Source organism: Toxorhynchites rutilus, chromosome 2 (assembly GCF_029784135.1).
Source record: "Toxorhynchites rutilus septentrionalis strain SRP chromosome 2, ASM2978413v1, whole genome shotgun sequence".
Taxonomy (NCBI): domain Eukaryota; kingdom Metazoa; phylum Arthropoda; class Insecta; order Diptera; family Culicidae; genus Toxorhynchites; species Toxorhynchites rutilus.
Window position 1 is genome coordinate 99,277,517 of NC_073745.1, and position 27,644 is coordinate 99,305,160.

At 39.8% G+C, this 27,644-nt stretch overlaps 2 protein-coding genes and 2 long non-coding RNA genes across 6 annotated transcripts; 1 reads left to right on the forward strand and 3 right to left on the reverse strand.

Moving 5' to 3' along the window:
• Positions 1-6,476: 6,476 nt before the first annotated feature.
• LOC129764544 (uncharacterized) lies at positions 6,477-11,867 on the reverse strand. Of its 2 annotated transcripts, XR_008741169.1 has the most exons (6): positions 11,607-11,862; positions 11,512-11,552; positions 10,395-11,404; positions 8,734-8,858; positions 6,915-8,651; positions 6,479-6,679 (listed from the first exon to the last, which is right to left on the reverse strand). It is a non-coding gene; the product is annotated as an uncharacterized LOC129764544 (long non-coding RNA). The 2 variants fall into 2 exon arrangements; XR_008741168.1 differs by having other exon boundaries at positions 6,477-6,679; positions 8,734-11,404; positions 11,607-11,867.
• A 4,453-nt stretch (positions 11,868-16,320) lies between these two features.
• On the reverse strand, positions 16,321-23,177 carry LOC129764546 (uncharacterized). The gene is made up of 6 exons (XR_008741171.1): positions 22,967-23,177; positions 22,364-22,903; positions 21,722-22,066; positions 16,871-16,971; positions 16,571-16,815; positions 16,321-16,507 (listed from the first exon to the last, which is right to left on the reverse strand). It is a non-coding gene; the product is annotated as an uncharacterized LOC129764546 (long non-coding RNA).
• On the forward strand, positions 19,836-22,158 carry LOC129764538 (mini-chromosome maintenance complex-binding protein). 2 transcript variants are annotated; one of them, XM_055763723.1, is made up of 4 exons: positions 19,836-19,939; positions 19,997-21,345; positions 21,401-21,644; positions 21,706-22,158. In XM_055763723.1, the coding sequence occupies exons 2-4, from the start codon at positions 20,168-20,170 to the stop codon at positions 22,075-22,077; spliced, it is 1,794 nt and encodes a 597-aa protein (XP_055619698.1). In that variant the 5' UTR covers positions 19,836-19,939; positions 19,997-20,167; the 3' UTR covers positions 22,078-22,158. The 2 variants fall into 2 exon arrangements, with proteins under 2 accessions (XP_055619698.1, XP_055619697.1); XM_055763722.1 differs by lacking the exon at positions 19,836-19,939 and having other exon boundaries at positions 19,970-21,345.
• A 2,552-nt stretch (positions 23,178-25,729) lies between the features above and the next one.
• On the reverse strand, positions 25,730-26,862 carry LOC129765977 (uncharacterized). The gene is made up of 2 exons (XM_055766437.1): positions 26,221-26,862; positions 25,730-26,154 (listed from the first exon to the last, which is right to left on the reverse strand). Exons 1-2 carry the CDS (start codon positions 26,282-26,284, stop codon positions 25,730-25,732), a joined length of 489 nt encoding a protein of 162 aa, XP_055622412.1. The 5' UTR covers positions 26,285-26,862.
• Positions 26,863-27,644: the final 782 nt, after the last annotated feature.

Genomic DNA, 27,644 nt, shown 5'->3' on the forward strand with positions numbered 1-27,644 from the left:
CGAATAAGCGTCGCAGCAGTTTGTAGAGAGCCGCCTGCAGCGTTCTGATGCTGTTTGTAAATAATACCGACAGCAATTCCAATATGGCTGAAAGAGCATTTCATATGATTGTTTCACCTGGTATATATAGAGGCGCCTTGAGCTCGCGCAGTCCGAAGACATCGGTCGCAAATTTGTTCGCGTCTATTGTAGAGTGAAGATTATACCGTTATCAGTTCGTGGCTGGTGAAGTTATTTCGCCCTAACGGGGTTCTCTTTATTGCGCGAGTGAGGAGAGCAGCAATCACTACCAGCGTGAGGAAGAAGTCCTCCACGGCGGACGCGGTGCGTGTGCCGTATCATCGCTGTGTGTGCTTTAGCATCGTCATCGATTCCATCATCGTGTTGTGGTGCGATATACCGTTGCATCTGTGCCGAGCGATTGCCACGCGGTTCGATTGGGACACCGTTTCATTTCATTCGCATTGGTGTGCGATTTAGGTATAATATATATTAGGTTTAGAAATACAGAAAAAAAATAAAAATTATATTATTTTATATCTGCCGTAATGGCAGAAGGTCATGTTGACATGGAGATTGAAACTACTGTTTCCTCCTCACTAGCTACAACGGGGGCTGGGAAGTCGCTTAAACGCGTTCCCCCCTCAGAAGATGTCTCTTCAGAGAAAAAGGTAATCTACCTTAACAAGCCCCCCTCAAGAAAATTGACAAACTTTTCCTCTTCGCCCCCTCAATCTCCCGCTCCAGCTTCCGCTCTACTACCGAACTTGCCTCCCAGCCCTACTGATCCCGCTCCCGTTCAACAATCGACCTCGTCCTCCCCCTCAGTTGTTTCCTCTCCTCGTGTCAAGGTCTATCCAGACGATGCACTTGGAGCTGGTCTATGGGTTGTTTTTTTCCGGCCTAAACCAAAAGGAAAGTCAATTAATGTCATTCAGGTTTCGAAAGATCTGGCAAGATTATATTCCTCCGTGGTCGAAATCTCTAAGGTTAGACCGAACAAACTGCGTGTTGTCGTGAGTGATCGGAAACACGCGAATGCAATTGTGATCGACGAGAGATTCTCCCTAGAGTATCGCGTCTACGTGCCCTCCCATGACGTAGAAATCTCGGGGGTAGTAACTGAAACTGGTCTGACGTGCGAAATGATAAAAGAAGGAGTTGGTAAATTTAAAAGACTCCCGTTGGTGGGTGTTAAAATTTTGGACAGCCGCCAACTAGGAAAAGTATCCCAAGAAGAGGGAAAAACTAAATTCACGCCGTCAGACTCGTTTCGAGTAACTTTTGCTGGTTCCGCTCTACCTGACTACGTCATGGTGGGCAAATTGAGATTGCCTGTGCGACTCTTCGTGCCAAAGCCCATGACTTGCCAAAAATGCAAGTCAGATGGTCACACTTCAGATTATTGTGCCAACAAGGAGCGCTGTGCCACTTGCGGAGAGCAACATGAGGGGAAATCCTGCAGTGCGACTGAGCATAAATGTCCATATTGCGGGGGATCCCCACACGAGCTCTCAGTTTGTGAAACTTACAAGAGTCGCTGGGAGAAACAGAAGCGCTCTTTGAAGGAACGCTCGAAACGCACTTTTGCGGATATTTTGAAGGGCGCTTCTCCAATGGCCCAACAACAACAACTAATCAACACACAAAATGTCTTCGCCACGTTGCCCGTTGACGAAATAGAAGCGGACACAGCTAACGGGGGCACACCGAACGGATTTTCCAAGGGAATCCCCGGCGCAAAAATGTGACCACTCCCAAAGTTCAAGGACAAGCCCCTCCGGTGATACCCCCTGTTAGCATGCCTAAAAAATCGAGTGCAGCGGACAAGCAAAATCAGGTTCCTCCTGGTTTCCGTGGGAATAGTTCACCTTCGAACGACCCAGCACTCGATGGGACATCAAAAACCCCAACTGTCCCTATTTTTCCGTCCAGCTCAACTTCCCAATCGGGATTTATAAAGTTGTGTGACCTTTTGGATCAAATCTTCAAGTGTTTTAACGTTTCCGACTCCATCAGAACCATTGTCATTTCAATGCTTCCAGTATTAAAGACAATTTTGCAACAATTGATGCAAACATGGCCCCTCCTTGCAATGATTATCTCTCTTGATGTCTAATTTAAATAGAGAGGTCGGAGATATCACTGTTTTACAGTGGAATTGTCGTAGTCTTATCCCTAAATTGGATACATTCAAATTGTTAATTCATAAGTTCAATTGTGATGTTTTTGCTCTGTCCGAAACTTGGCTTTCTTCGCGAGATGATCTCTCTTTCCACGATTTTAATATCATACGCTTGGACCGTGATGACAGATACGGAGGGGTGCTATTGGGTATCAATAAGTGCCACTCATTTTTTCGAATTGACCTTCCACCTATTGGAGGGATCGAAGCTGTTGCTTGTCATGCAAACATCAGAGGCAAAGACCTCTGTATTGTCAGCTTGTATTGGCCTCCGAGAGCTGCGGTTAACCGCAATCAACTTGTTGACATGTGCTCACTCCTTTCTGAGCCACGATTGATCTTGGGAGACTTCAACTCTCACGGAACTGCCTGGGGGGAACAGTAAGACGACAATCGTTCATTGTTGATATATGACCTTTGTAACAGCTTCAATATGACCGTTTTGAACACTGGGGAAACAACACGTGTACCTAAACCTCCTGCTAACCCATGTGCTCTTGACCTCTCGCTTTGCTCGAATACACTATCGTTAGATTGCAAGTGGAATGTAATCCAGGATCCCAACGGCAGTGACCACTTGCCAATCAAAATTTCCATCACCATTGGTTCGAATTCTTCTGAATCTATAAACATGGCATATGACCTCACAAGACACATTGACTGGAAAAAATATGCGGACGCAATTGCTCTAGCCATCAATTCCAGAGATGGTTTGCCTCCATTGGAGGAGTATAACTTCCTTTCTCGTTTGATATATGACAGTGCGGTTCGCGCTCAAACGAAACCCATCCCAGGCTCCACTTTTCGTCAAAGGCCTCCCAATCCATGGTGGGATAGCCAATGTTCCAAGCTTTATCAGGATAAATCGAACGCATTTAAAGTTTTTCGGAAACGTGGAACCATTGAGAATTTTCAAACGTATTTGGACCTTGAAAATCAATTTAAAAACTTGATCAAAGTGAAAAAACGTGCTTATTGGCGAAATTTCGTGGGAGGTTTGTCACGAGAAACGTCAATGAAAAAATTATGGAAAGTGGCTCGAAACATGAGAAATCGCTCTTCATCGAATGAAAGCGAAGAATATTCACATCGATGGATTTTTAATTTTGCACGGAAGATTTGTCCCGATTCCGTTCCTGTGTAAAAAATTGTTCGAGATATACCACTAGATAGATGCGATCTTGATTCCGAGTTTTCGATGGTAGAATTCTCTCTTGCTCTCCTTTCTTGTAACAATTCGGCTCCAGGAACGGATAGAATTAAGTTCAACTTGTTAAAAAACCTCCCTGATGTGGCGAAACATCGCTTGTTGAATTTATTCAATCGGTTTCTGGAGCATAATATTGTTCCAGATGATTGGAGACAAGTGCGAATTATAGCTATTCAAAAACCCGGAAAACCCGCGTCCGACTTCAATTCGTACCGCCCAATAGCAATGCTGTCTTGTATACGGAAATTGTTGGAGAAAATGATCTTGTTTCGCCTTGATCGTTGGGTTGAAACGAATGGCTTATTCTCAGATACACAATATGGGTTCCGCAGGGGCAAGGGGACGAATGATTGTCTTGCGTTGCTTTCTTCAGAAATTCAAATGGCTTACGCCGAAAAAAAACAAATGGCTTCAATATTCTTGGACATAAAAGGGGCCTTTGATTCTGTTTCAATAGAGGTTTTGTCAGACAAATTACACTCTCGGGGTCTGCCGCCTCTGTTGAATAATATGTTATATAACTTGCTTTGTGAGAAACAGTTGAACTTTTCTCACGGGGATTCGACAGTAAATCGGGTCTCCTACATGGGCCTCCCCCAGGGCTCATGTTTAAGCCCCCTTTTGTACAACTTCTATGTAAGCGACATCGACAATTGTCTTACACAAAATTGCAGCCTAAGACAACTTGCAGATGACGGAGTGGTGTCTGTCGTAGGATCAAACGAATCCGACCTGCAAGGACCCTTACAAGATACTTTGAACAATTTTTCAACCTGGGCCATTGGGCTAGGGATCGAATTCTCCACGGAGAAAACAGAGATGGTGGTTTTTTCTAGGAAGCATAGACCAGCAAAACCAAAGCTTCAACTTTTGGGTAAACCGATCACTCATGCTATGTCATTCAAGTATCTTGGGGTCTGGTTCGACTCCAAATGTACTTGGGGGGCCCATATTAGGTATCTGAGTAAAAAATGCCAACAAAGAATAAACTTTCTCCGTACAATCACCGGCACATGGTGGGGAGCCCATCCCGAAGATCTTATAATGTTGTATCGAACAACTATTCTCTCAGTGATGGAGTATGGCAGTTTCTGTTTTCAATCAGCTGCCAAAACACATCTCATTAAACTCGAGCGAATTCAGTATCTTTGTCTCCGTATTGCGTTGGGATGTATGCCCTCAACGCATACTATGAGTCTCGAGGTTTTGGCAGGCCTACTCCCACTAAAAGATCGCTTCAATTTATTAGCAGCTTATCGAGCTAAATTTTCATTCAGGATTCATGAGCTCATATCATGAATTCATCTCCATGCAGGTTGATCCTTCTTCGTATACTCCCAACCGTGTTTGTTTTCCTGACTACATCAATTCCTCTGTACATTTTGATCTGTTCATGAAGGAGAAAATCCATGGAATTCCAGATTATCATCGATCGGGGATCGTTACTACGATCTTCAATGCAAAGTATGGGCGTGTCAATTGTAATAATATGTACTTTACTGATGGGTCCTCTATGAATGAGTCCACAGGATTTGGAGTGTTCAACGAAATTTTTAGCACCTCCCACAGTCTTCAGAATCCTTGCTCTGTGTATATTGCTGAATTGGCAGCAATACATTGGGCGCTGGACAGCGTCGCCTCACGACCTGTTGAACACTATTACATTGTAACGGATAGTCTTAGTTCTGTCGAAGCTATCCGTTCAGTGAGGCCGGAAAAGCACTCGCCGTACTTCCTTGAGAGAATACGAGAAAATTTGAGTGCTTTAACCAGACGCTGTTATGTCATTACCTTTGTCTGGGTCCCTTCACATTGCTCAATTCCGGGTAATGAGAGGGCTGACTCATTAGCAAAGGTAAGTGCAATTGAAGGCGATATTTATCAGCGTCAAATCGCTTTCAATGAATTTTATTCTTTAGTCCGTAAAAATACCATCGCTAACTGGCAACGTAAGTGGAACAAAGATGAATTGGGTCGGTGGCTTCACTCGATTATCCCTAAGGTTAGCCTCAAACCATGGTTCAAAAGTCTGGACTTAAGTCGGGACTTTATTCGCACCTTCTCCCGACTCATGTCCAATCACTGTTCGTTAGACGCGCTACTCTTTCGTTTTAATCTTGCCGATGGCAATATCTGTGCTTGTGACCAAGGTTACCACGACATCGAACACGTTGTTTGGTCGTGTGAGGAGTATCTTGGTGCCAGATCGAATTTAGAAAACTCTCTTCGGGCTAGAGGAAGGCAGCCCAATGTGCCGGTGAGAGATGTGTTGGCTCGGTTAGACCTTGATTACATGTCCCAAATATATGTCTTCCTAAAAGCTATCGATCTTCGTGTGTGATTGTCCTTATATACTTATATTCTCCTTTTCCTTTTCCTTCGCGAGAAATCAAATCCCTTCTTACTAACAATAGAATAAGGTGAAATGTAAATACATGTTAGATATAAGATAGGCTTAAGAATTGAGTATGATGAATGTGAGTGCGAATGTGAGTGTGAACATTGTCAACATATCCTTATATCCCATCCTTTTCCTGAAACAAAATGTCACCCTTCTAAACTCGAGCAAGCCGCGAGTAATCGGTTCTCTACTTCATTAACATTAGAATTAATAAAAAATGTTTATGTATACTTGTAACTATACAGATAGGAGTTTGGCTCCTTTAAACTTAAGTAACTGAGCCTGTAAAAATAAACGATTTAATAAAAAAAAAAAGATATAGGGCCCTATTACAATCACTATCACTATCACACCGAGTAAAATCTGGAATTATAGAAATCGAGGAAAACAGCTCGATTCGTGACTCTGCTCGAATGTCAGTGGCAGTAATGAAATATTTTGAAACGAGTTTGAAATGTTTCCAAAGCACTATAGAAAGGATGCCAAATCTTTTTTTGAGACATCGGCTATGAAAATTATAAATATCTATATTTCCAAAAGTGTTAATATGGTTATGTTTTGGAGAAAACTGATATTCCCTCTACGAATGAAGCTTAATGGGTGTAATGCATGCATGGATGTGTAATAAAATCGACTTCATGGAACAATTTGCTTTACAAAAAATATAATTATTAGAAAATGAAATGAATTCCGTAAAGAGTCACGCATGAATTCCACTTTTTTTAGCAAAACAATTTTTTTGCATGTAATTTTCTTTTAGCGTCGAGTTCTCGTTGTAGCGACGTTAATAGCTTTATTGTATTGGGCCACATCCTGTGGCCCTAAATTTTCGCTTGTTGTGTGCTAGTGGTTTCTTTACCTTTCACCTCATGTCAATCCAAATCTGTAATTTAAAAAAAATCATTATTGTTTTGCAAGACATTTCAGCTTTAGCATATGGTATAGAAAGTTTGGTATAAAATAGCAATAAAAAGGAAAATTACTGACAAAAGTAACACGTACTAATGTACGCTAGCAGGAATAAGCAATTTTTAGGTAGGAAATACGGTTGATAGTAATTCAAAGAATATGATAAAATTTACTTATGAAGTTATAAGTATCGTAGAAGAAATACTTACTTTCTGCCATTCTGAACCAAGACACATTGATGGTCTCAGTTCATCAATCTCCTCACTGAATTCCTTCCACTTTTCCTTAACAGGGATCCTGTTTGAACTGCCTCCAAAAAAAAAACTCGAGCAATGTTTACATTCGCTTTCATTGGTTCAACGATTCGTACTGGTGGTGATTTGTCTGTCCACTCATTTTCAGCCACTGAAATATGCGCTGGAAGTAAATTCTGCATTGTAATTTACAACATGATTAATACAAATAATGATGGATTGAACACTTACCTTGTATAGACTATTCTGGCAACACCGTAAAACAAATACTGATCAAAACAAACGAACATGTGTTGAAAATTGCATATATTTAAGCGTTTATGAAATGTTTCCCAAAGGAAAGTATCAGGGAAGCAAACCAAAACAAAATAATTCTCTAAAGATATGCAAAAAGCGAACCAAACAACTCGAAAATTTCTGATACTTGCATCGATAGCTATCACACGCTCGGTGCTATCGAATTGTTCGATTTCTATAATAGTAAAATAGAGCTAACGAGCAAAATTCTTATCGCCTCGATTTCTAGAATAGGGCCCATAATAAGACTTATACTTATGACAGACATACAGCTGTACCTGCGTTGTACTTCGAAAATTGTATGTCTGTCACCATGTACAGCGCTAGAACCATGCAAGCAACTCGGTACAATCGCTGTACCTGTACCGACCTGTTTTACCGCTGTACATGGCTACAGTTGTATTGTGCGCAGCGCCATAGACGGTTAGTGGTGGGTAGCATGAACAAGCAGAATCAAATCACTTGATAAACGTTCTTTTCGTTGACTATCTTTTAAGTTAATAACTCAGATTGGAAACTTTTTTGTTGTGTTTGATAGTTTAGACACTAAATAAAAACCTTTTTCATTGAAATATGCGGTGGAAATTGGAAAAATATCTGATTGTCAGTTTGACATACGGTGCAATGTACAACCAAAGTATGTCTGTCATGGTACGATGGTACCTGTACAACGCTGTACACGTACAACGCAAGTACAGCTGTATGTCTGTCCCTGGTATTAGCAAACGACAGAGCTTTTCCGTAAGTTTGATGTGGACAAACGAACCTGGCTGATACTACATGCATATCAAATGACTTCGAAACCCTTGGACGGAAACTACGTCCAGACTATCCAGATAAAGTTTCAATGTGGATGATGGATAGTGCTTGTATACATTGTGATGGGAATATTATAAAATTCCTCTCTTCTGATGCTGTTCAACGCACACTTATCAAAATTACCTTAAATGACTGCACGAAATTATTTCCAAAATGCTGTTATACTTTTGGCGGTAAATTCAATTAATCGTCTATGTACTAAAAGCTACAAAAATGATCAATGTTTTCTTTATTTTATTTATCAAATAAATCTGTGCAAGAAAATCGGTACTAAAATTAGTGATTAATATCGTTAGCATCATTAATTTTCGATGCTAAATTCTGAATTCGTTTTTTAGCACTTTGAGTTCTTGTATCTGTACATGAACATAGGAAGCTTTCATAACGAGGGAGTCAGTTCGTTCATACAAAGTATCGTTAGATGACAAAATACTCTCGATAATATTATAAGCCAATTGTAGACTATGATATGTCGCTTGAAGTTGGTTTCCTTCCGAGAGTGACACTGTTTGGTACAGGTGAAGGTATTGATCCGGCGGAACTGCTGTCATGACCTTTGAACGCATATCTCCCGGTCTGAAAAAAAGGAAAGAGTCTTGGTATCACTGGTTTCTTTAGTATCAAAGTTAGATAGTAGTGATATGTTATATTTTCTTACTATTTTGTTTTTCTCTGTATTTTCATAGCCGTTTATATCATGTCCTGACTACAGGAACTTTAAATTACGAAAACCAACATCTTCACCAAGAAACTTGCTCGGAATATCATCCGTCTTCTGGAATGCTATAAATATTTTTTATTACAAAAAAAACAGAAAGTGGGTTATATCTATGGTATAACCGCAATGGTGACGTAGGACTATCGTTGATTCAGTGATCCTTTGTTTGAAGTTGAATCTGAATCCATTCTGAATGAATGAATAAATGAATATTTGGGGGACTTCGAAAACGAGAGCGTTACGTTGGAGGTACAAGGTTTTATGCATCCAATATTGAATACGAAAATATCCTACTGATGGGGAAGAATATTCTTCAGAAGCTATCCTGTTAATTGCGATTGATTGAAAAATCACAAAACCAAATGTATTTGGTCACAGTGGTACATGGATCGAAAACATTCAAATAAACTCTTTCACATGAATGTAATTTTAAATTCCCAGAGGAACTGGCAGATTATTTTCCGGATCTTTCTTGATGCTGAATGGCATCCAAACGGAAAGAATTCCGTGCGTGTATGTGTGTGTAGCGGCTGCTTCGATGGTCACCTTCTCTTCTCCTGAAGGATCGGCTTCTCTGTGCTCCCTCACAGTTTCAAACAAAACTGCTTGCGGTTCAGGGCAGATCTCGATCCTTCGCCGTCCAGTTGTCTTGTCGATGTCCTCACGAAAAATGAATGCGTCTCGCCACCAGAATATCGCTTAAGTATGCTTTTTGTGCGTGATTGAATCGAGAGAAGGCGTGGTTTACGATGGCAATTTGGAAGGCAAACTAGAGGGGAATGAACTCTCTGAGCTCGGAAATTTCGGCGATTGAGCAATAATCGATTGCGGGCGCATACAATATTGGATACGGAAATATCCTACTGATGGGGAAGAATAATCTTCAGAAGCTATCGTGTTAATTGCGATTAATTGAAAAATCACAAAACCAAATGTATTTGGTCACATTGTTACATGGATAGAAAACATTCAAATAAACTCTTTCACATGAATGTATTTTTAAATTCCCAGAGGAACTGGCAGATTATTTTCCGGATCTTTCTTGATGCTGAATGGCATCCAAACGGAAAGAATTCCGCGCGTGTATGTGTGTGTAGCGATGTCTTCCCGGGGAACCGTTTGTGGCATCACTCTTCTCCTGATGGATTCATGTCTGGCCTAAGGTGCACAAACAGGCTCTTGGTGACACCGTTCATCCGCGCTTTCATGACAAACGAAGAGCTTCACCACAACAGCGACAACATGTTCCAATCGCTGTTCAATTAGAACTGAGTGGATTTCCGAGCGGCGCTCGCTTATATACCGATTGGTGATTTCAATAGCATGTTTTGAAAGCAATTTTAAGACTATTGAAACAAGTTTTTGGATCAAAAAGTAACAAGTATAGAACGCGTAGACATTTTATCTTTCGAATGAAGTGTTTATCATACCATTTCGTTCAGTTGTGTAGGAGCTATTAACGCTCAAAATCTCGGTCTCCGGCGTAACGTTTTCGTTTTCGAAACTTTGATTTTACACCCCGGTATAGAAATGAAAGACGTAGTCCTACGTCAAAATACAGGAAAATTATTGTAGTCCAACCGCAAAATTACATATCGAACCTTTTTTTTAACACTATTTCACCAGTTAATTTATTTATAGTTTGTTTTAATTTTCGTTTTGACATTTGGGACAAAGTTGAGGGGTGATCAGTATGGATTTTCCATGGATTTAATCACCCCTCGTGAAAAGCGACGATTTAAACAGGTAGCTGAAATGACCTCAGAATCCAACAGTCAAGTAAATTCACAATAATATTCTTAATCCTTTCCTGTTTTTTATAAAATATTAAAAAGTTTTTCTTGCATGCTTTTAACGAGCGAGTTGGGTATCACAGTACTCAAAAGTGTGCTTTTTCGGACACTTGCCAAATTTTGCTGGATCGCAAATTGCATCGATTCGTTCTCATCTTCGAAGATGATTTGACGCCGGAAATCGACACCGCGTCGTACATACTCAAACGGGACATCGAATCAGTAAACCTCGATAATGCATGCCGTACGCTCTTCGCTTTCTTTGATGTGGCTCACACTGGTCACGGGTGTCTCTTATTCGAATACGTTGCTAAATATGATAACCGTGTTCAACACATGGAACAGCGGTATTGTTTTCCGATCCTATGCTGATGTTGTTGTCCGAGGGGAACATGCCAGTAGGGACAGTTGACTTAGTTTGGCGCTAGGCTTTTTTTCTGCCGTGTCGACGATGGATTTGGATCTCTGTGTGATGATGATGGTTTTCGCTGGGTGCCGTCGCCAAGTACTGCTGTAGAATTAATGTTGTCATGATGATGTGTTTGAAATTGTGATACTTTCGCCGTAGCCGTATCGTTCATCAGCTAGTGGAGTTTTTACTGCAGACAGTATATGGAATAACACCGACAATCTGCGATGTTGCTGCTGCTTCCATCCGAGTCGATGTTGTCCGAATCGGTAGCTGTTGATTGCTCAATGTAAAACGGTTGTTGTTGGTTTCCTCGCTGCTGACGGCACGATTGGCCCAACTGATATCCATCGTTTCCTGGAACAACGAATCGATCGAGAGGCGATCCATTGCTGCTGTTGGTTGCGCTCTGTGGATAATAGAATAAAGGGAAAAATCAAACAATAATCGGATCATCAATAAATTGTGCACGACGACATCCGCCGTTTTTGGCCTCTGATGTATCTGAACACTTACGGCTGCGTGAAACCGTTGCTATAGATTTCTACGATTTTAAGCTGAAAAAGGAAAATATTTAGATAAAATGAATCATAATACAACCAAATGTTTACCTCCATACCGCTTCGCTTCCATTAGAGAAATGGCGATTGCATACACACAGTTGCCAGAAATGAAAATAATCAAGGTTACACATGCTATGAAGTAAAATGTACGAATCATTGGTAGGGGTGAACATTGCATCTGACATCAGTTTAACAAAGTTTTTGTAATATTTACAAAAAATTTGTACATTTTACAAATGTTTCGACTACTAAAGATTTGGTAGCTGCATTTACTAAAGTTTTTCTCCAGTGTACACTCTCCTACGAAACATAGTGGAAAAAATATATTCGTCGATGTAAACAAATTTGTATGAAGTTCCACTGCCGTGACCCTTACACTGGAGAAAAACATTAGTAAACCCAGCTACCAAATCTTTAGTAGTCGAATTATTGGTAAAATGTACACATTTTTAGTAAATATTACCAAAATTATGAAAAAACTTTGTCAAATGCAATATACATCTTTACCAACGATTCGTACATTTTACTTCGTAGGGTGAGTAACCTCGTTGTCATATTTGGGAAGTTGCGAAATGCGTACATCGTGATTGTGATTTCTCCGGTGGAAAAGAAGCCCGGGATGCAGTACGGAGGTGAACTTTTGTTTTTTTTTCGGATACTAATCAAACCAGAGTCGTCCGATATAGTAAAGTATGGACATAGTTCTCGAACAGTACCTAGTACGCACCTAGTGAAATCGTATCGCTAAAACAACGTCGATGTATTTGATTCAGAAGAGGAGGACGAACAATCGATGGAAGCTTCCAGTAGGGCTAGTAGTGAGACACAACGTGGAGATTGTGTGGAGCATTAACTCATAAAATCGTTACCATTTGATCGCACATCCGACGGAGCATGTTTTTATACGATTTGTGAGGAAACATCATGGAGGAAATTGAGGTACTGTAATTGTATTTGCCTGATTGGAAACAAACAGATATGAAACTGTATATTTCAGACATACATCCGTAAGGACATGTGTACAGAATGTTTCATGTGATGGATTCCCCGTTTTCTTGGGATGATTGGCACAAAATTCACTACGAAAATCCGCCTCGAGATATATGGTTCGTTCACGATAAGGATTCGCCCAGTTACATTTTTCTTCAGGAACAAGTTTGTAATATACATATTTTACGCCATCAAGTCCAATGATATGGTCAGTAGTTGATGATTTTCTGTCTTCATAGCACGTGTTGTTCTGTGAGCGTTGTAATGAATAGTTTGATTCGGATGGAACTTTCAACGTACAACTCAAAAACAAAGATACAAATACGAACAGATACAATTGATTAAGTTTCGTCATTGCACATTGGAAGACACTTCTCGGTCACACATTATGCTTTTGCTAATTCCAGATGATTCCTCTCCCTGAATGATTTTTTTTTATCCAAAATATATATTTTTATTAAGGCTCATATGGCGTCAGCCTAACGGGGCCGGGAGTTCAATATTTCGACAATGTTTGCTTACAACTATGTTAGTAATATGTAATCGATTACTCGCGGTTGGCTCGAGGTTAGTATTACAAGTGTTCTCATAATTGGTATGTTGCAGTCTTCGATGCTCTGTACGTGTGCCCGACACGGGATACTTCCTATTGGGATGCAGCTGACCATTAATCAGCAACGCCCCCCTAGTCTGTACCCCATATCTAGCGTGGTGCGTCTTCTCGACTCGAGGAATCCAGGATAGAATGGTCACTAGCCGGCGCAATCATCAGCTCGTGTAGAGTTGTCATGAGCGGTACAACATTTGGCTCTTGTTGAATGATCAGTGGACTGCACAACCTTTGGCCCGTGTATCTGTAAAGAGTGTGTGTATGTATTGCAGCGACTAAGTAAAAGTTTATCGTTTGGATACGAGGGATATGAAACGGGGACACAACGAAGGAAACATCATTAAACGTTGACATCGGCGTTTCTGAGGAACAGGTATAGATGAAGCAGAATATCAGGATCACGGCTACCTAAGATATCCCGGACGGGGATATTCGATTGTCTGCCTTGTGCTCTCAGTGCTCTAGAGAGCTGAGAGCGAGCAGCATGGAACCGGATACACGACCAGACAACATGCTCGATGTCGTGGTAGTCATCGCCACAATCACAAAGATTGTTTGCTGCGAGCCCAATGCGATAGAGATGCGCGTTTAGGTTGTAGTGATTGGACATAAGCCGAGATATCACGCGAATGAAATCACGACCTACATTCAATCCCTTGAACCATGCACTCGTCGAGACCTTAGGGATAATCGTGTGTAACCAACGACCGAACTCATCACCACTCCACATGCGCTGCCAACTTACGAGCGTATACTGACGAGGAATGTGGAAAAATTCATTATAAGCAATTTCAAAAAGTATGCCTTCTAAAGCGCCCACCTTAGCTAGCGAGTCCGCTTTTTCATTTCCCGGAATCGAGCAATGAGAGGGAACCCATGCTAAGGTAATCTTGAATAATTTGTCGACCAAAACACTCAATAGTTGTCTTATTCTTGTTAGGAAATAAGATGAGCATTTATTAACTTTCATTGAGCGGATTGCCTCTATTGAGCTGAGACTGTCTGAAAAAATAAAATAATGGTCGATGGGCAATGTTTCAATGATCCCTAATGCGTAATATATCGCACCAAGTTCAGCGACATACACGGAACAAGGATCTTTGAGTTTGAAAGAGTGATGAATGATGAAAGAAACTGGATCATGATCGAGTACAGATGGCAATGGAAAAATCGTATGGGATCGACTTAGTTGACGCTGCGATTAGACCTGTCCCCTAGTACTCGTAGAATTATTGTAATGACAGTTATTGTTTCTTTGTTATTTACTTGTTATTGAAGAATTATCCTAACTGTATATAGAATAAGTTACTATTAATGTATTTGAAGTATGTAGAATAACATGTAATCAAACATAGCATTTTGAGCGTAAATTATTTATTTACAAAATTAATGCTTACAAATGAGAAACAAAACTAGGCCAACAAATCCTATATAATTGAATCGACGTTGTGTCGATATTGATCCAACTTTGTATCAACAAATCGTGCTCTTGTTTGACATGCTGCCTACCAATTTATTTTCGTAGGATTAGTACGGTCGAGTCGAATAATATTTTGTGTGCGTCCGCTGTCATTTTTCAAAGAAAAAAAAATTGGTCCCTAACCGCAGCTGTAGATGAACGAGTGGATCAAAAAACCCCAAACACGATTTTACGTAAAACTGTCCCGAGCGCTACACCCTTAATAGAAAAAGAGAATACACAAATGCGGAAAGCGATGTGCATTGACATAAAGATTTTTGGCAACCGGAGACAATTTCGTGTCGCTACAGTACCTTTTTAGGATCCCGGAAACAACTATGTTCCATATTGTTCCCAAAGTACTAGATGCTATTTTAACAGCATTAAAGAATGAGTCTGTGAAAAACATATTTATCTTGTTGTGGGCCCTCTATTTCTGCCGACTTTGTACTTTGTTTTTTTTTTATTTTTTTTTTTTATTATTTATCCAAATTAAAGTCACTCAATTATGTTCGTTCAAATAGAAATGATTATACTATTAGAAAATATATCGCACACCTATGTAAACATATACACATACACATACACCTGCCGACCGCCGTTTAATTGATAACAGCTCACGATTCTCCTCGCTGGTGATTGTGCGCGCCTTGCAGGCGGTTGAACTTCTTTTCTGCTTTAAGTGCGGTTCACATACAACATCCACGTCACGTTCACGTTCCGTCACGTCACGTTGCGTCAATTATTCTTCCATGGAATTCCTATTGAAACATTCATATACACCAGCAACGGCAAGTCGAAGTTGCCTTTGCCGGTGTATGTGAATGTTTGCATAAGAACTGCTTGGAAGAATAATTGACGCAACGTGACGGGATGGAACGTGAACGTGTCGTGGATGTTGTATGTGAATCGCACTTTAGCCATCTCAACGTTGCCCTGGACGTTGTCCAATCGAGCGCCCAGCCACAGCACATCCCGCAAAAAACCGTACTCCGACAGATGAACGTTCATTCTGAAACCCAGCGCGTTCCAGAGACAGATTTAATGGTAGTGGAGTGGAATCTCCGGCGAGATGTTTTCCTCCAGATAGCGTTGGACGAAAGGTCGCACGCTGCACCTAGCGGTCACGTTTAGCGCGACTTGTGTTCATTGGTGGCCAGCTTCTTGGTGGCTTCGGTCATATCGGAAAGTTTCTCGTCAAGGAAGCAGTCTTCGTTAGAGCGGCCACTCTCCAGGATGAGCGCGATGGTTTCCTCGGCATTCTTACATCAAGATGGGAACTCTGTAGCATTTCGACGAGTTTTTTGATCGATGGTATCATGGCGTTGTAACTTTCGACTAGGGAAACCAAATCACTCAAGGGAACTGGCGTGAGCAGTAGGACCCAAGTGCCAAAAGCGTAACTGTAAAGGGCAGCAGCATCGACATTGGATTCCCACAAAGCATTTATAACTCACAACTCGAGATCAATGTACATCTTGTAACATTTATCGATCGATTGTCGGTACTGGGGACTCCGGCAAAATCTATTGCCAGAAACTCCGCGAAGTTTTGCAAAACCCCGCGACGCGTAAAGTGCGATTCACATACAACATCCACGTCACGTTCACGTTCCGTCACGTCACGTTGCGTCAATTATTCTTCCATGCAATTCCTATTGAAGCATTCACATACACCAGCAACGGCAAGTCGAAGTTGCCGTTGCCAGTGAATGTGAATGTTTGCATAACAACTGCTTGGAAGAATAATTGACGCAACGTGACTGGACGGAACGTGAACGTAACGTGGATGTTGTATATGAATCGCACTTAAACCAGCTCTTCCGGGAAACTACCGCCATGTGTTGAATTATATTAGATCGGTTAAAACTTCCAATTTGATTTCTTTTATCTGAAAACAGAAATTCATTGAATATTATGAAACTCCCAAAAAAAAAAACAACAACAAACTAACGTTAATCTTCTCGAGAAGATCAATTCCAAACCTGATTACCAGGTCCTTTAACCTAGTCAGTTGGTGCATATTGAATTTATTTGGACAGCCGTTCGGAATCGGCAGTTAGTTAGGTATGCACAACCGAGTAGATATCATCAATTCAGAAGGCAATGTCGGGTGATTCGAACCGTGTTGATGCATACTCCTCGCACATTGTCTGCAGGTTATGCGCTTCATCTTGAATTATTATTGTGTTCGAAAACCTAGCAATTAATCTCAAATAAGAATATAATCTTTTATAGAAAATAATAAACTTACCTTTCGGCCATATTGCGAAATGTTTACTAATGTTCACTTTCAGGCATGAATGCCAGCACATATTGATCCGTGTTGCTCAATTTTTTCAATGTATTTCAGGCCTGAAATTCATTGATTAATTTCGTTGGGGTTGATGAAATATAAAGAATGACAAACTCGGCTGAACAATTCAAATAGGAAATACGCAGATTACACAGATTTTCACTGATTTGGAAATGAATAAATGAAAATTACAATAAAAAGATCTGGCATCCCTTTCGGTAGTTTTATTTGCCACTTGCCACTTTGTTTGCCACTCTTCAATTATCACAATTATCACATCTGTACACTTCTCGCTCCTCTGAACTACTTCTCTCTCTTCATCCCATCCTCCAGTAGTCAAATACAAGGGATGGGATAAGGTTAACCGAAGAGATACTTAAGTAAAAACAAATGTACATTGGCAAACAATGACAAACATCAAAAATACAGAAAGTTTGATTGAAATATTTAACGTACGTCAGTACATTGTTTGACAAATTGGTCTAAAAAAGTTTAAGCAAACAAGTACTAAATATTTGCTCGTCGTGTTTTGTGTCGAAAATATTTGATCAGTACACGTTGATAAAATTTTATCTGTCAAAAATAGTCAAATATTTGGCTTCGGTCAAACAGTGTATGAGCACCCTAACATTGGGCATCTTTCGGCTCTTGTCGGCTCACATCTTAATCGATAGTAATTCACCCTTAGAAAAATCCTCGGTCGAAAACTACTAAATACATTTGGTAATGCAAAATTAGTAGAATGTACAAATTTTTTGTACATATTGTCAACAAACCCGCATCCCTACCAGAGTTTAGTATATTTTACTCGATAACATTAGTAAGCTTGGATATTGTCATATCTGAAAATTGGTGAGAAAAGCGCGTATTAACCATTTTCATTGTTCCCATAAGGCAATACGGAGGTATAATAAGGATATAATTCTGATACGTGCATTTTCGGCGAGAAAATGTAGCCGATATTGGGCTTCCGAATCATGGTTCTGCTTGACATATGTGTTTATTAGTACGGTCGAAAATGACTATAGATTGGTAGTATTTACCAAAAAATTCGTTATATTTACTAATTATTTCTCTCAGTGCAGTTGACCGCCAGTGTCTTTTCCAAAACATTGCTACGCTTAGTGATGTCTAAATTTTTCATTTATTCGATTATCGATTAATCGTTGGGACGTTTTTCAGTATTCGACTCATTCGAATAATTCCCGCGTAACTTTTGAAAAGGTCCAATGTAACATTTTCGTCAACTCGAGAAAAACGAAGTTGAAGACCCGAACATTATTCCGCGAATTGTCTTAAAAGTTATCGATCTTTATCGCTCCTCTCACCACTAGCGATCAAGAATAGTTTTCCAAAACCAATCGTAGCTGTTGTTCCGTGATTTGAGTTTAAAGTTGGAGCCAAGGAGCGAAAAATGTTACATTGGACGTTTTGACTGCCCGCGTTTGCACATTGGACATATTACGTTGCACGATAAGAATTTGAAACTCACTACTAAACAACAATCCAAAAATCAGCATTTCGTTCTAAAGACAGATTATTATTGTTATCACCCGTTGAATTGAACTGAAATCGATAACAACTACTGTAAGAAACAAAAACTCAAAACGACCGAAGTACGACTTCGTGTTGTTTGGCTGCTTTGTTACTTCGGACGTTTCGGGCATCGGAGGAAAGTGGCGTCCGAAGTAACAGCCGGGTGCATAAAATCCGAATCTGTACATTGGATATTTTTTGTATCGGCAATAAAAAGATGAAGAAAATAGATACGTGAACGATTGTTTTTGTAATGCATTCAATGATTGAAAACTAATAGCGTGCATCTATTAACTCGATTTGTTTACATTTGTTACATAGGACCTTTTCAAAAGTTACGCGAGAATTGTCTTTCAATATTCGATTAATCGAGCGAATATTTATTTCCTGTAAAATCACGTATCACGTTATCATTCTGGCCGCGTGGTCTATCGGGTTGTCGATGTTAGATGGCTGGATAAAAAAATGGGTGGGTTATATCTATGATATAACCGCAAGGTTGACGTGGGACTACCTTAGCTTAGTAATCATTTGTTCGTATTGATCAAATTTTTGATTGAATGAAACAATTTCCGAATTCAATTGAATTTAATATATTTGCGTTGTGAGACCGTGTTAGGGAAACGCACTCTAGGCAAGCGAGTACAAAAGTACTCGCGGTTTGCATGTATTTGCAATGCCGATTTCCCCAGACACCTTGGTTTAGAAATCTTTATAGGTAAACAGATTCAGTCGGAACAAGAATACTCCCGAGCTGCATGAATTTGCAATCCCAATTTCCCTAGACACCTTGATTCTGAAGCCTATGTTGAGGAAACACATTTTAGTCGGAACAAAAATGCCCCCGACTTGCATGAATTTGCAATGCCAATTTTCCCAAGCTCCTTGGATTTGAAGTCTGTGTTAGGGAAACACATTTCGGTGGGAACAAAAGCTCCCCCTACTTTCATGTATTTGCAATGTCGATTTCTCCAACGCTGCTTGGTTTTGAAGTCTGTGTTAGGGAACATATTTCGGAGAGAACAAAAGTCCCCCTACTTTCATGTATTTGCAATTCCGATTTCCCCAAGGCTGCTTGGTTTTGAAGTCTGTGTTGGGGAAACCGTAAAGCGGGCCAATCAAAACGAGGCAGTTTGGGCGTTTAGATAATGCTAAACATTTTACAGTTATTCAATTATTTATCTAATGAAAAATAACATTTTATTAATTGTGATAGATGCGTAGAAATATTCCCTATCAATTGATGCAAACATCTTTCCGATCCAGTAGAAAATGTTCGAGTTATAAGCATTCGAAATCTTGCATTTTTTTCCTGCATGTTCAGTGTTTATGTTTCATTTTACCCCCCATATATTCCGGTTAGACGTAGTCCCACGTCAAAAAATGTTGGATAAAAAAATTTATGCAGCCAAATTCTTAACCCAAAAATGCATTAACCTTGAGAAAGATCCCTTTTTTCATTAATCGCGATTACAGTGACAATTATTCGATGTATTCATAGTTTGATTTCAAATTATTCGATACAAAATTACTCGATTATATTTTCAGATATTCGATTATTTGAATTAATCGAGCGATTAACCGACGTCTCAGCTACGCTTGACACTGCGAAAAGCGCGCTTCATTCATCGAACAGCTTAATTTAACGCGAGGAGAAATTTTGCGCGAAGATTTATTCGCCGTGCGTCGTGAACATTGTCGGTATAGTTTGTCGTTAAAATGATGGATTTACTGTCGTGGACACCGGAGTATTTTTCTGCCAACGAAGCGGCATGTGTTGCACACTTGAATACACCCGAAGTGCGCGCCCAGATCCCGCTTTTGAACTGCGCGCAGCTACACGACTTGCGTGATAATATGCTCGTTCGCTTCCGCGGGATGATACAGGATATGCAGGATCCTGAATGCTATCTTGAAAGCTATGAGGTGCGAAAGAAAAACGATGATACATTGGTTCGAGTTCAAAATGGCAAGTATCGTGATGTATTGGTGATGAATAGAGACCAAGAATCGGTTGATTTTAAATCTCCAAGTAATAAGTACGGTGAGCGACGTTCGATGTTTGTCATTTCGATCCCGGGCTTCAATAAATGGGCTATCGAATGTGAACAAAAAATGTGCCCAAATGTAGGTGAAAAGCTTCAGGATAAATCTGTTGTAACTAGCAACGCTAAACGGCCACATGAGGAAGAAATGGAGACGGATAATGTTAGTGAGAATGAGCATGTTTTCAAGAAGCCAATGTTGCCTAGCGAGCCCTCGGAAGGTTCTTCTAAAGCAATTACTCCCAAGGAGTGTAAACACGCTTTGCTTTCAGCACAGTATTTGCTGAATTCACCCATTTCTGAGAGGCCCAGTAAAGCCTGCTTAGTTAAACTTTACACAGATATTGACGAATCAACCCTCAACACTGTCGTTGATATTGTTGGCTTCCTATCGGTGGACCCTGCGTTGGACGGTAGTACCGATCAAGTAGAAGATTTCGACGATGAAATGACTGAGCATCAGGCAACACATCCCCCTCCTTCGCTTATTCCGCGGATCCACAGCATTAGCATTCAGAAGCTTCACCATATTAATCCTCTTATCCAGAATTCAAGCGAGGCTCAATTGGATAATATTGACATCTGGAGGGATATTCATAATCTTATGACGCAGTGTCTGTTTGGAGACAAAGTTGCAGCTGATTATTTACTGTGTCACTTGATATCGACGGTGTATGTTAGGAATGATGTTGAATCACTGGGTCAGTTCAGTCTCAATATAAGCAACATTCCGGCCGATGTTTTGCCCATCTACACACAGGCATTTTACGAAATATTGGAACTGCTGTTACCTGCTAGCCATTATTTCCCGATGACGTTAGAGAATATGAACACAGTGCAGTTCGTACCCAAGTAAGTTTCATTAAATTATGTTTTGAAACGAGTGATTGATTCATTTCAATTTTAGAAAAGATTATACAACAAACAAACTAACGAGTGGATTACTTCAGCTGGCTCCGCACACTCACTTGGTATTGGACGAAACGAGATTACAAACAGGAAAACTAGAGAGCAGTGGCGTGGAAGCAGTCCAATCTGTAGCCCATCTCATTCGAACCCAAAAACTGAAATACGATTTCAAGTTTTATCATCTCGAATTCAACTCTGATGTTCCAACATTGGTTCTGAGCGAAGGCAAAAGCATGCTTCCTGTAAGTAATGGTTATAAACAAAACTGTGTGCCCCTACTTCATACGGATGTTACACTTTCAGACCAACTGTTACCTACCGTTGATTCCCGACTTGGACGCAACGAAGCTCATCGAGGAAACAATCAAGGCCGGCAAACACTACATTCAGCCCAAGCTTGATGCGATGCGAAAGTTTCTGACGATGCAGCGGATCCAGGAGTTCGATATGAAATCGTTCGATCCGGCAATTGTTCAGGACGAATTCGTACGGATGCGTCGGCAGTGCGATGCATCTTCGGATGACCTGCATTCGCTGCTGGTACTGGCTCGCTTGATTGGTCTCTGCCGGGGGAAGAAGATGCTCGACCAGGACAGTTGGGATCACGCCAGACTGTTAGAGGAAGAGCGAAGAAATCGGGTGGAGATGTTCACCAAGCGCAAGTCTGAAATGTAAAATTGCTTTGTGTTTTTTGTTTTTTCTTTAACTATTGTATTTAATTTGGTAATTTTATTAATAAAATTATTGTTCTTTTTATTGTTTTATTGTTCTTTGTTCATGTTACTGGGACGTCTGGTCAACCCGCGTTACGCGGGACAGTCCCGCATTTCAACAAAATGTCCCGCGTAAGATTACGTCCCGCGAAACGTCCCGCATTTGGCAAGAGAAACGAAAATGTCCCGCGATATCAATATTTTTCAATATTACTATTTGATCATGTTGATTTTACTAAATTGATTACCATCCTCCAGTGATCCTTGGGCAAAATGGATTGATCCCAGATTCAACCACATCACCTTCGCAACTTCCGGCAAGCACTTCGTACTGTATATCTCCCAGTTTACCATATGACTCGAAAGAAGAGCGGCTTGGACATTCTCTTTTCGTTTGTCAGAGAATGATCTTGGAGAACTTGATGTGGGTAATATACTCGTCGCCATCACTTATCTGGGGAACGTAAAACATCCGGTCCCTTGCATTCGTTGAATTCCAGCATCAAGTACGTGTTGTCTTTCATTATGAGTACGAAAAGAAGTTTTTCTCTTCTTTAACCGGGAAGAAGTTTTTCACCGGTACCTCAAGTTACTCCTTCTGGAGGATTGCCTGCTACTCAGATACGGTCGGTCTCGTCTGACGCTTTTGCATAAAAATGTCCATTTTGGCCAGATTCTCCTTCGATGTGGGGTGCAGCTGGCAGTATGAAAAACTCATCAAGTTGCTTGACAGTGCTGCTGCTGCGAATCAACAGACTTGAATAATTTTTGTTGTGTGCCTCATAAACCTAACATTTAAGGAAAATTTGTTCCATTAAGTTATCTTTTCTAGATTTTATTCATCACCATACGTTAACATTAAAATCTATGAAAAATGGATTGGAATTTTCGAGCATTCCATTCGATAATTGGAAGAAAATTGTAGAATTTGAATCGTGCTTGCCAGACCTAAATGCTCTGACCGAGTGAGAGATTTTCAGACGTAAAAAACTCTAAACCACCGAAAATCATAACTGAGTGTTTACATGTCAGGTTTAATTACTAGGACACATGTTAAGAGTTTCACGAATAAATGAGACTATCTAAACTATGGTTTATGGTCACACACAGGGTTGCCAACTATTTTTTTGAAAAATCAGGGAGAATGGAAAAAAAAATCAGGGAAAATCAGGATAGCTCATATAAGTCCGTAAAGTTCGTACCGATTTTTGAGAAAACAAAAGTATTCTTTCTTGAATTTTATATACATAGTATTGTTCTGCAATCAATTCAGGAAGTTCTCCAATCTATCAGGTAGCCTAACAATTCTAAACATTAACTAATTATGGAAGCTAATTTCAATTTATCCAGTTGCGAGCAGTACTTGTAGGAATGTATCGACTGGTTGCTTGGTAGAAGCTCACAATACAGAATTCCTCTCCAATACCACCTGACCCATATCATAATTTTTTTTCAGGTGAAGACCGGTTCAGCCGGATTGTTATAAACGACCCGTTTTCTTCACCTGCCAGGATTTGCTTTAAAAAAATCGATGCATCGATGAAACGCACAAGCCGTAACGATTTACGTAACCATGTTTCAACTGATGCACATGAACGGTGATTTTAAACATCTGTAGTGAACCTGCTAATTCATTTGTCGTGTCCCACGGATAATTCTTGCAACATCTTGCTTTACAAACAATTTTATATATATTGTTCAAGAAATAAAACACTTTTTGATTATAATTACAGTTTAATTAAAAAAATATGCTTACACGTTCTTACTTCTAAGATTCTTGTACATCGATTTGTTATATTTTGATGTTATTTGCTTCGAAAATGTAATGAAACCTGTATCGTTTTTATTTAATTCTACATAATTTTTGGTCGCTAATATACCTTTCATCGTTTCCGTTCCTATTCTGTTTCTAATCTTCGTTTTATTGAGATTGAATTGCGAGAAAAGTCGTTCAACCGAAGCAGAGGAATGTGGAAGAATTAATAAACAAGGTATGAACTCTCGCAGAAGTGGAAAAGCCAATGTGTCGCCGGATCTTTTGATCGTTAAAATTTTTTCCCAAAAATCTACGGCATCACTACACTCAATGGTAGAAAAATCTATGTTCAAAATTTCTCTGAATTCATCATCCATGTCTTGGAATGAGTCTTTGCTAACCAAATGAGGAAAGCATATCAGAAGTGGAAGAATTGATGAATGTTTTCTAATTTTGATGTTATTAGGTTCGATTATAGACATATTTACCATAATTTTATCATTGAAGTTGATTCTACTTTGAATCTGCTGGGCAAATGTTACATAAAATCTTGTTATATTGATTTTGAATTCGCAAACTTTCTCTTGGGTAATTTTACATTCTGAAACATATTCCCTCATCAATAACTCTGCAGCTACTCCTACATACACATCATCCTCGCTAAGGTAATGTTGTGCCTCAAACTTAATCTCATTATAATTTCTTAAACTCGTAAGATATTCTGGTTTCATGAAGTTATCCAGCACTGTTTTGAAAAGTCTCGAAACATTTGAGTGTAATGAAAATAATTCCGGATTTTCACTCTGAAAAAGCTTATTCAGTCGATTTACAACTGGCAATATGTATGATAAAAATGTTAGGTACAGCCTCGTATCAGGAGATTTTAATGCTTCGTAAATTAAAATAACTTTCGCCTTTTCGACTCGATCTACGCTCTTTGCACAATCAAAGTATGTCTTGAGTGAATCAAATCGATCCAGAACTCGCTGTACCACACCTTCTAACGACAACCATCGTGTGGCGCTAGGATGTAGCATTTTTAGGGGTTTCAGCTCTAGTAGCGATTGAATCTCGCTAAATTTGCTCGAACGCATTGGGCTACAACTAAAATAATTATAAATGTTCCGACAAAGTTGTTCTACGTAATCAGGAATATGTTTACATGCATAGGAAGAGCACAATGCAATGCTGTGGCAAACACATTTCATCACAAAAAGCGAGGGGCAATCAATTTTTAGTAAAGCAGCTAGAGACAAATTTTCCCCTGTCATATTTTTTGCACCATCAGCTCCATATCCAAGCATATTTTCCGTGTATGGAATCCTATCCTCATTGAATGACTTGGTTACTAATTCATGCAAAGTCCTAGAGTCGGTTTTGACAACTTCAAATAAATTGTAAAAACAATCCTTGATTGTTAGAGAATCACCTTCCCAGAAGTAAGTCCGCGTAATCAACACAAGAGATTTTTTTCCGCTAATATCGGTGGACTCGTCTACTATCAAACTAAACTTAGCGGTTTTGAGATGAGCTATCAGTTCTTCATGATACCCTTCGCCGACTACGTTAGTAATGATAGAGGTTACTTTTGTTCGTCCCAACTTGATTCCTTTTGCGATATCCGAATCAGGACAAATGTGACGCATGATAGCTGCAAATTCCTCAACTTCGGAAGCGGACTTATTACGCGAGGCTCCCCAAGCACACATCTGCAATTCAGCATTCCGAACCTTTTCGTTAAGACTTGAAGTCGTAAGCTGTTCGATGCTCTTCATGGGTACTTTAAGTGTCCTTTCATTCTGCTGATGCTTTTGTGTATCGGCGTGCTTCAGCAAGTCCTTGATACCAGCGGAAACTTTTACGTCTTTCTTACAGACACGACAAAATCCGAAATAACAATCTGCACTCGGAGCCAACCAAGACAATTGCCTTTCCCATTCTCTGGAGTATTTCTGGCCAACTCTTTTTCGCTTCTTCGACAGGGGTTCAGTATGCTCATCCTAATCGAATCAATGAAAAGTGGAGTGAAATTTGAGTGAATACTCTCCGAAAATCCATTACTTACGTAATTTGAAGATTTATTTACTGCAATATGCTCGGAATGCTCGACGTCGTCAGTGTCATCATCTGACGTATCGATGGTTAGAGTTGGACCACTGCCACAATCACTTATTTCTCGTGCTACTGGAATCGATTGCTCTTCCTGAACTGACTGCTTCTCCGAAATCGACTCCTCCATCAGAACCGACTCTCCTCCCGAAGGCGACTGACTTGGAAGATTTTCTGGAAAAAAAATCATCAATGATTACTAACATAATCTTCAACATATGATTTATATTTTTTACGAACCGCTTTTTTTGAAATATTTGAGCAAACTTCCGCTTGCAACTGGAGCTTGTCCTTTTTTAGGCATTTTTACCACTACACGTTTTTCGAGTATAATTTGTGATAGTATAACTACGACAATTTAGAAACATCAATAACAATAAAACAATATATAACATTCGAATTTACCTTCGGGCGTATGATTTTTATAGAGTATATTTCTCTCACGTTAACTTCAAAATTTGAAAAATATCGACACTGTTTCTTCGGAAACGCGAACAGATAGAGTATAATCGAAAGAAAGAGTAAGCATTATAAAAGCGCGAACCGGGAAGCTTTTTAGTGTAGACTATTATGACAGTTCTCATCGTTCTCATACACACCTTCGAAATCGTGAACAGATAGATGATAAACGAAAGAAAGAGTAACCATTATATGAGCGCGGACTGGAAAGCTTTTTAATGTAGACTATTATGACAGTTCTCATACACAACCAACAGAACTTTGCCAGTGATCCCAGTATATTTATTATGAATTATTTTTTTGTTCTGATTTAGCAAAAAGTAAAAAATCAGGGAAAATCAGGATCATTTTATAAAAATCAGGGAAAATTGAGTGTTCGTCAGGATATCAGGGAGCGTGCCAAAAAGTCTGGGAAATCCTGAAAAATCAGGGAGGTTGGCATCTCTGGTCACACAACGTATATACATAACGTTTCGTTTTTTTGTGTCCCGCGTTAGACCTCGGACCATCTGGTCACTTTATACTAGAATGAAGATTCGCAATTATTAATAGAAGGGTTTCTTTGAAGAAGAACATATGCATTTTTTCTGACAGTCAAGCTGCAGTCAGTTACCTGTACTTCTAAATTATTTTAGGAGTGTATTCAACTTCTTCAAGAGGTGGCTAAAAAAGTACAGTGAACTTATTATGGGTTCCTGGGCACTGCGGAATTGAAGGTAATGAAAAAGCAGATTTGTTTGCTAGATGTGAATCATCGAAACCATTCCTAGGACCAGAAAAAAGTAACTGAAAGACTTCTCAATCTAACAAAAAGAGATCTATGCAAAAAAGATCCATTCAGTGGTTTAGTGACAGGGCATTGTCCAAATAAAAACCACCCAAAGAAATTAGGTAAATTTGAAGATGATACCTGTTGTTTCTGTAAAATAAAATTTCTTTGATAAGGGATTAATGCAACCCTCAGATGTTTGGATAGCTTCCCCAAATAAGGCAATAAAGTTCATTCTAGCTCTAATGCCTCATTGGGATCATGCCTACAGTCAGCACATGGAAATCACTCCGATACAATACCCTGATAAAACTTACAACAAACAGGGGCCCGCCACAATAGATCAAATAACTAGTCGTAGTGAATAATGTACCCAACAGAGAAAAAGAAAAATCTACCAGAAAACGGATTGTTCATATTCAACTATTTCTTGTTA

Excerpts from the sequence above, each read along its gene's own strand:
- LOC129764538 (XM_055763723.1), top strand. The coding sequence starts at position 20,168 with ATGATGGATTTACTGTCGTGGACACCGGAGTATTTTTCTGCCAACGAA. Across the intron at positions 21,346-21,400 it reads ACAGTGCAGTTCGTACCCAA|AAAAGATTATACAACAAACA; the intron begins GTAAGTTTCATT and ends TTTCAATTTTAG. Across the intron at positions 21,645-21,705 it reads AAGGCAAAAGCATGCTTCCT|ACCAACTGTTACCTACCGTT; the intron begins GTAAGTAATGGT and ends TTACACTTTCAG.
- LOC129765977 (XM_055766437.1), bottom strand. The coding sequence starts at position 26,284 with ATGCCTAAAAAAGGACAAGCTCCAGTTGCAAGCGGAAGTTTGCTCAAA. Across the intron at positions 26,155-26,220 it reads CAAATATTTCAAAAAAAGCG|AAAATCTTCCAAGTCAGTCG; the intron begins GTTCGTAAAAAA and ends TTTTTTTTCCAG.